Below are 8,588 nucleotides of genomic sequence, written 5' to 3' on the forward strand. Positions count from 1 at the left end.
AAAGTAGAAATTAAGATTTTGGAAAGCTTTGAGATGTGGATTTGGAGAAGGATGGAAAAAATCAAATGGACAAATAAAATAACTAATGAAGAGGTCTTAAAAAGAGTAGAAGAAGAAAGAAGTCTGTTAAGGAGGATAAAAAGAAGCAAAGGAAACTGGATCGGGCATATTCTGAGAGGGAATGGACTCATCAGAGATGCCATCGAAGGAAAAATAGATGGAAAAAGACCCAGAGGAAGAGTAAGGAAAACAATGCTAGATGACATGCTGAATGGAGGCAGGTACACAACCTTGAAAGAGAAGACTCAGAAGAGAAAAGAGTGGAAGGAAAGTTTCCGCTACTAAAAGAAGAACCTGCTCAATTGCAGAATACTCAAGAAGAAGAAGATAATGACACCACACGTGAAAGGTCACAAGATCTACAACACAGTAGTGCTATGTGTGGGTTAGTGATTAAGGAAAAAGAAATAATCTATTGATATGTTCCTTAAAGATTTGGGGATTGCACTCAATGGGAAAAACAGTATTGGAGAGATTGTTCCAAAGAACAGGGATGGATGGGAAGTTCATTTGGTATGTTTGGAGTTGGATAGTGTATAGATGTGATGTTGGCCAGTGGTTGCTCTAGTTCTTACATGATTAGAAGAAATAGAGGAATTGTAGTAGTAGCCAGTTTAGCAGAGCAGTGTCCATAAAATTATCTATAGATTGGGGGGGGGGGGGAATCATCATCTTCTGTACATTGTCAAGAATTCTTAGGAAGATTTTGGGTGCACAATCTCAAATGTGAGAATGATATTCGCAGGTTGGTCAGATGTAAATGGTTAAGACTAGAACAAAACTTTGAAATTATAAAGTATCATGAAGGAGCATCATATGCTAAAATAGCACATGACAAAGGAATGAACGAGTGATTGGTATGAATGCTAATTAAGAAGATCAAATTTAAAAAACATTTTCTGCAATGGATAACATGGAATGTCTATTAATGATATGGAATGAAGACTGCAATCAGAAAAAAATTCCATTAAGTCAGATGAAAATCAAGCTCAAGTAACAAAGCTCTATAACAGTGCTTCCCAGACTTCTGGATGTCAGGGCCCCCTCGAAAAATAATAGTAATATAGACATATATTATTATAATATTTATTGTATTTACATTCAATACAAAACATACGCATCGAATATTCCAAAAATCAAATGCAAATATTACATTTTTAGCATCTTACTTACACATTTGACATGGCACATTATCTCATATTTTTATATAGATAGATAGATAGATTGTTATTGTACATTTGCAGTACGAGCACATGAAATGTAAAACAATTAGTAATAAAGAAAGAATTAAAAACATAAAAGAAGTTTAATGACAATTTAATGTGATGGATGTGTTTCAATACTGCTACACAAAAAAGTCAATATCAGGTGAAATATTTGAAACTGCAATTATTAGATTTCTGCTTTGAAATGAAACTTATATGAATAAGCATAGATTTACTAATATTCATTGAGCGCCGAAATACGCAGGAAGCAAAATTTGTGAACCAACACCAATGTGGGATTTTTTTCCATTAAAATATAAAAAATAACAAAAAAGAAATAATAAAAATTAAATACTTTTCTTTTAAGATAAAAAAATCTACTTAGTCTTAAATCATTTTAAATTTGTTTTCATTATTTCACGGGGGCCCCCCTCAACAAAACCTATGGCTCCCAAGGGGGCTGTGGCACACAGTTTGGGAAGTGCTGCTCTATAAGGTGGTGGAAGAAAACGGAGAAGAAAGTGGAGATTAAAGGGAAACTTTTTTTCAGCAAGTCATGGCTGGTTTTATAACTTTAAAAAGTATATGGGAATCCAAAATGTTTGAATTGTAAGATATAGTGCTAGTGCTGATAATGATGCTAATGCAAAATTTCTCATTGAGTTGAAGTGATTGAAAAATAGGAGGCTACAAGGATGAACAAATGTTTAATGTCAACGAAACAGGTTTGTTTTGGAAGATGCTTTTGCGCACTTATTTAGCAGAAAAGGAAAAGTCAGTTCCAACCAAGATATAAAATTTCAAAAGACTGACACTTATTAGATAGAAATACAGCTGCTAACTTTAAATTAAAGACTTTGTTTGTTTGCTGAGCTGAAAATTCATGAGCTCTTGAGGGCTATGCTAAAAGTGCTCTTCCTGTAATATGACAATCAATTAAATAACAAAGCATGGATGAAACAACAAATGTTTGAAGGTTGGCTTACAACTTCTTTTTGCCCTGCAGTCAAACATTACTACAAAGATAATGATATGGATTTTAAAATTTCGTTGTTAATAGACAATGCATTAAGTCATCCTACTGCTATTTCTGACTTCATAGAAAATGTTAAAATAAAACTCTTTTTATGCCACCTGACACAACATCATTATTGCAGCCAATGGATCAGGGTTTCATTGCTATGCTTAAGGCCCATTATTTGAGACAAGTTTGTTACAAAAATGATCTTGTTCCTAAAATGCTGTTGAATATATTGGTGACTCATGGCTTGAAGTAACTGTCAGCAACATGAGAGCTATGTGGTAATGTTATAAATTAAAGATACCAAGAAATTATATTCTTGGTTTCATCCTTTATCCAGGTGTGTTTTACCACATTGTAGGAATGATTTCACTAATTTTGAATCACGAATTAACACTATTTCTGGATTCTGACAATGTCCACAAATGCACCCACTTGAATTCAGATGACCCAGATATGAAACTCTCTCTTGGAGATGGACCAACAACGTTTATATGAAGAGGGTGATAAATTAGATGAAAGTGTTACTGATGCTTTAATACCACCATAATTAAAGTTGCCCATAATAATTACCCTTCCTTTGTTCACTAATCCAAGTTGTTTATACATTTCCTCATCACCACCTTCCACATTCCCTGGCCTATAGCAACATCCAACTAAATATGTCTTCCTGTCAACCTCCACTTTACACCACACTGCCTCATAACTATTGCCACTATTTTCCTCTTTCATGTCTATCTTATGTGGACATAATTCCCCCTGCTGTTATCAGAAGCACTCTTCCTTCCCTCTTGCCCTTTCTATTTTCACAAAAACTATCTTTTCATTTCTATTCTGTTAGGATATCATCTTCATTCAACCATGTTTAATTTATTTCTGTGATTTTGCAGATGAATAAACTCAATCAGTGAAATTTTTTCATCTCCTTATTTCTAATACTTCTGGTATTTGTAAACAAACAGAGCAGTTCATTTTTAGATCTATAATCAGTCCTGTTCAAGCCACTTGTTGGTTGTGATTTCATCACCACCCTTGCCCAATCAACTTTATCACTGCTTACCACATATTATTATTGTTATTATTTAGGCCTCCAAGGAGTCAAAAGACTCATTGTGGGAGGTCCTTCCTAAAAAACACAAAATCTATCAAGACTCTTCGTGAGAGGTCCCTCCTAGGAAACACAAAGTCTATCATACCACTCCTTAAACTCATTGACCGTTCTCGCCCTCACCACTCTATCAGGCAATGCATTCCACGGCTCAACCACCCTCCATGCAAAGAAACCACTCCTCACCCTCTTGCTCACAGTTTCCTTTCGTAACTTCCAGGGATGGCCTCTTGTCATCACTCCTTCCAGCTGTTCAACCAAGTGAAAGAACTCCCCAGTGTCTACCCTGTAACCATTTCTCAACAGTTTAAAATTCTCAATCATATCACCTCTCCTTCTATCTACCAAACTCTGCAGTCCACATTCCCTCAGCCGATCCTCATAACTAACATTGTAGAGTCCTGAAACCATTTTTGTTATCCACCTTTGTACCCTTTCCACAGTTAATTTATCCCCTTCAAATCCTGGGGATCAAATCTGAGAACAATAGTCTAAGTGTGGTCAATCAGGGTCTTATACAATGGAATGATAACTCTTTTATCTCTGTAGGTCAGCGTCCTTCTCATTATTGCAGCAATCCTCTGTGTTACCTTCACCACCTTTGCAATATATCTCCTGAATTTCAGGTTTCTATCATTCATTAACCCCAGATCTCTTGTCTCCCCTACTTCCTCCAGTATAACTCCTCCCACAGAGTATGCAGCATCCCATCGATGTGTCCCAAACCTCAAGACCATACATTTTGCTGCATTAAACCGGTACCCCCATTCATTTGCCCATCTATCTAACTTATTCAAATCCTCTTACAGGGCTACCCCATCTGCACTATTACTAATAACCCTTCCCAGCTTCACATCATCTGCAAACAACTAAATATCCCCCTGCAATCCACTAGCAATGTCATTGATATAAAGGTTAAACAATATAGGTCCCAGTACTGAGCCCTGTGGGACCCCACTTGTAACCCTCGGCCTCCTTGAAACTGCTCCACCATACACAACTCTCTGATACCTATCAGACAGCCAATCCTGAATACATTTGACCAACCTGACATCCAAACCCATGTGCTTCAACTTAATTATCAGCTTATCATGTGGCACCCTGTCATATGCCTTCAGTGAATCCAAGAAAATGGCAGTATATGCCTTTCCCTCATCTACTGTTCTTGTAACTTTATTTTAAAAGGTTAGCATATTACTAAAACAAGAGCACCCCTTCACAAATCCATGTTGACTCTCACAGATAACATTACCCTCATCTGCCCAATTCTGTATACGGTCCCTAACTAATTTCTCCAAGATCTTAACAACTACTGATGACACACAAACTGGCCGATAATTAGACACTTCCAGTCTGCTGCCATCCTTATGCAATGGCACTATCTTACCTTCCTTCCATTTCCTGGGCACCTTTACCATAGTCAGACTTTCATTGAAAAGCGAGGTCAAAGGAGCTGTCAGTTCTTTAGCACATTCTCTCAAATCTCGTGGTGAAATACCATCCAGTCCCACAGCTTTACTGACATCCAGAGTACTCAGTATTTGGAACACGCTCTCCTCCTGCACCTCTAAACCTCAAACCTGCCCTATCCAACTAGTATTAAAATTTACTCCTCCAGGATGAAATATACCAGTAAAGTGTTCATTGAACAATTCCACTATGTCCTCTGTATCAGTCACTCTATTCCCATTTTTATCCCACAATGTCATTCTTCCACAATCATTTCTCCTCCTACTGGCCACATAGCTAAAAAATTACCTGAGATTTTCTTTGGATCTTAAGGCCAATCTCTTCTCATATTCCAGTTTTGCCTTCCTTACCATACTAGTCACTCTCCTGGGCTGTGTCTTATATTCTTCATACATCTGTCTCCTTATATCTCTTCCATAGCCTCTTTTTTGCATGCAGTTCCTGTTTAATATTGTTTGTCATCCACTTTACACAAAATTGTCCTCTTCTTCACTTGTGGAATACGCTTACTATTGCTGCTAACAAATATTCCAATTCCTCCCCCCATGAAACTTCCCCAAGTTGATATCTAAGACTATTATATAACCTGCCTTATAATTTCACATATGTTCCCGTCTCTTTGATGCTCCTGCATATCTATTCATCTTCCAAGTCAAAACCACATGGTCACTCTCTACAACTGGTGGGAGAGATGTCATCGCAGTTATTATCAACTCTTCTGATGCTATGACCAAATCCAAAACTCTTGAACCTCTTGTTCCCTCTATTACATGTTGCCTAAGACATTTCACCCTCAAGAATTCTAGAAATTCCATTCCTTTATTGCTACATGCATCTTCCTCTCCCCAATTTATACTGCTGTAGTTAAAATCTCCCATTACAATCATTCTTCTTGCACTTGCCAAACTCAACTGTCCAAACATCTCCTGGTCCCCACCCTCTGTGCTCCTTGGTTTGTAGCAGCACTCCACTAAATATCCCGTCTTGCCCATCTCTACCTCACATCATATGCTTTCAAAATCATTAATGTCACTGCCTTTGAAAGCTTCCACTCTTAGAGGACATGTCCTCTACGATATATCTGTTCAGTTCTCAACTTCCCCAACCACATCACAATATACTCCATCTTTATACACACATTCACTGCTACTTTCGATATCTACTCTCTCACTCTATGCCATGTCTCCCTGTCTGCCCAGGCTCACCACGTTTCCCTGTTCCTCTTGCATTCCCATTCTCTCTTCATCTCTGTTTCCACTGCTAAGCACTTCTGCCTCTTTAATACCACTCTCCTGATCTTTCACTTCATTTCTTACTTCTGATCTCTTGCTTGCATCACACACTGCACTTTCATCTAACAACACTTTGTCCAGTGCACTCACTCCAAAACCATTCAAATGTAACCCATCATGTCTGTATAATTCCATTCTTTCCTCCAACAAATGCCATACACCCACAAACTATACTCCCTTCTTCTTGCACAGCTCTGATAGCATATCATTCTTGATTCTGGCTCTCTATCTCAACTCATCATTGTCATATCTCAGCAACATGCTGACAACCCACTACACTGTTATCTTTCACTCTTCTCAATAACCTCCTGATATTTGCGCTTACTTGCTCCTTATGTCCACTTAAATCATTTGTCTCCACAACCACCACCACCACTAATTTTCTTGCTTATTTCTTCCTCATGTCTTATGCCTGAATTATCTTACTCATTCTCCCTCCTGGATAGCAGACCTTATGGACTCTCTCATTAATTAATCCTGTTACTATGGGATCTCCATACACTGCTATGCTGGAATCACTCATTACCTCATTTACCTTTTTTTCTTTCATTTTATTCTTTTGCATACTTTCATTAGTTTCCACTAAACGTCTAATATCACTCTGCATATTCCTCATTTCATTTTTCAATTTCAATAACTGTTTCATCAAATCTTGTATTCCGATAATTTCACTCTCACTCTCTCTCCCTCTCTCTCGCTCCTGTAGTCTCACTACCTCTCATTCTGACGCACCTTACTTCTGTTTCCTACTTCCTTTTGCTTCATTATCACTAACTTTTGCTTCTACATTCTTGTGTTCTTTTGCTCCATCAGTTTCACTAGTTTTAGGTTTCATTTCCATTTCTTTCATTTACTCTATTGTTTATTTTTTCAGTCTGTTTTGCATTCATGAACTCTTAGTTCACACTTCCTACACACACACACATGGAATGACAAAAATACATTTTCAATAGTGACCTTTATTTGAGCATTTAATTGAATTATTTACTGGCTTGATAGGAGTTTTTAAAGTTTAAAAGCACATAAATATCATGCACTGTCTAGTATTTGAAATCTGCATATTTAATATCCTAATCTTTTACTTTCTTTTTTATTGTTTTTTTTTTCAAATATCAATTTGCTTATTTTGTTATAAGGAAAATTATAACTCTGCACAAAAAAAAAAAAAAAAAAAAAAATGTAATAGTATTTTGGCACATGTTTGTTCTCATGAAAATATGAAAATTTTTTAGTTAAGATAAATAAATAAATAGTCTATCCTATAATTGTAGCATTTATGATTTTTTTTTAAAAAAAGATTTGTTTTACTTCTATTTTAAACTTTTGATGCACGCATTTTATTATAGGTTACAGTGTGGGGTGACTATGGACGTATGGAGAAAAAAGTGTTTATGGGTGTAGCTCAAATCATGCTGGATGATTTGGACTTGTCAAATATTGTAATTGGTTGGTTCAAACTTTTCCATCCCTCCTCGTTGGTCAACCTTCCAGCAGGTGCACAACTGAATTCCCTAGTCTCCATAGACAGTTTTGGCTGACTGGGGTGCTCTCTAGCTTGTACAGTGTTGGTGACTCCAAGTGCCGCTATGGCTGGATAAAGCCAGTCAGCAAACCTGCAGAGATCTGTGCACGAGTGTTGCACATGCTGCAACCATTGCCGTTTCCTGTGGGAAGAGTGCCTGCAATGCTACTTCAGCATCCTTTGTGGATAAATTATTCCTCATGAACATCACTTAGTGTTCTTTGAATGGGCCATCTTCATATTTTATATTCTTTTCCTTAAACTATTTCTCCTTCATCTTCAGTATGCCTTGTGGTGCAGCCCTTATTGAGATTGGATTTCTGGTTGAAATAATATAATGTTTGAAATCTACATTCAACTCTGGACAGATACTTCCCACCATGTGATGCCAAATTAAGGATATAGACACTTAGTGGCCGAAACAGAACAAAAGCCAGTGGCCGCAGCTTTCTGCTTGCACCACTTGGATAATGAACCTTATACTAAATATATAAGAACATCGCCAGAATATTTCAGCCCAGCAGTTTGCCGGATGTTGTTCTAATTCTAATCAGTGGAAGATGAATAAGTGTTTTTCATAAGCCTTGAATAAGGGTAAGAGTAATATTATAAATATACAAAGGTGAGTATAAAATAAATCATAATATTAATGTATTGGACTGACAATTTGATGTATCTCAAGATAGGAAAAAATACAAAGCTGCAGAATACCAGCTTGGTTAAGCAGCATGAAAAAAAATAAAACAAAAAAGTGAATGAAACTGTTTGAAAACTAAAGTTCTTTGTCCTAATGGTGCTTCAGGTGCTCAGTTACTGAGCCACTTTTTACTGCCAAGTTTTATCAGGCTAAAGAAGTGTATAATGGGGCCTCATGAATTTGTTATCATTGGTACAATATCTATTAAGTGCT

At 36.9% G+C, this 8,588-nt stretch overlaps 1 protein-coding gene across 1 annotated transcript in view; it reads left to right on the forward strand.

Annotated features, from left to right (window-relative positions):
• LOC150106868 (regulating synaptic membrane exocytosis protein 2-like) overlaps positions 1 to 7,694 on the forward strand; it is an 828,152-nt gene extending 820,458 nt beyond the window's left edge. Inside the window, exon 23 of the mRNA XM_090393494.1 lies at positions 7,503 to 7,694. Coding sequence (XP_090249620.1) covers positions 7,503 to 7,694 — 192 coding nt within the window. The remainder of the gene's footprint in view (positions 1 to 7,502) is intronic.
• The last annotated feature ends 894 nt before the right edge of the window (positions 7,695 to 8,588 follow it).

This window comes from Typopeltis vanoorti, chromosome 5 (assembly GCF_054136105.1).
Source record: "Typopeltis vanoorti isolate ZY-2024b chromosome 5, IOZ_Tvanoo_1.0, whole genome shotgun sequence".
Classification (NCBI taxonomy): Eukaryota; Metazoa; Arthropoda; class Arachnida; order Uropygi; family Thelyphonidae; genus Typopeltis; species Typopeltis vanoorti.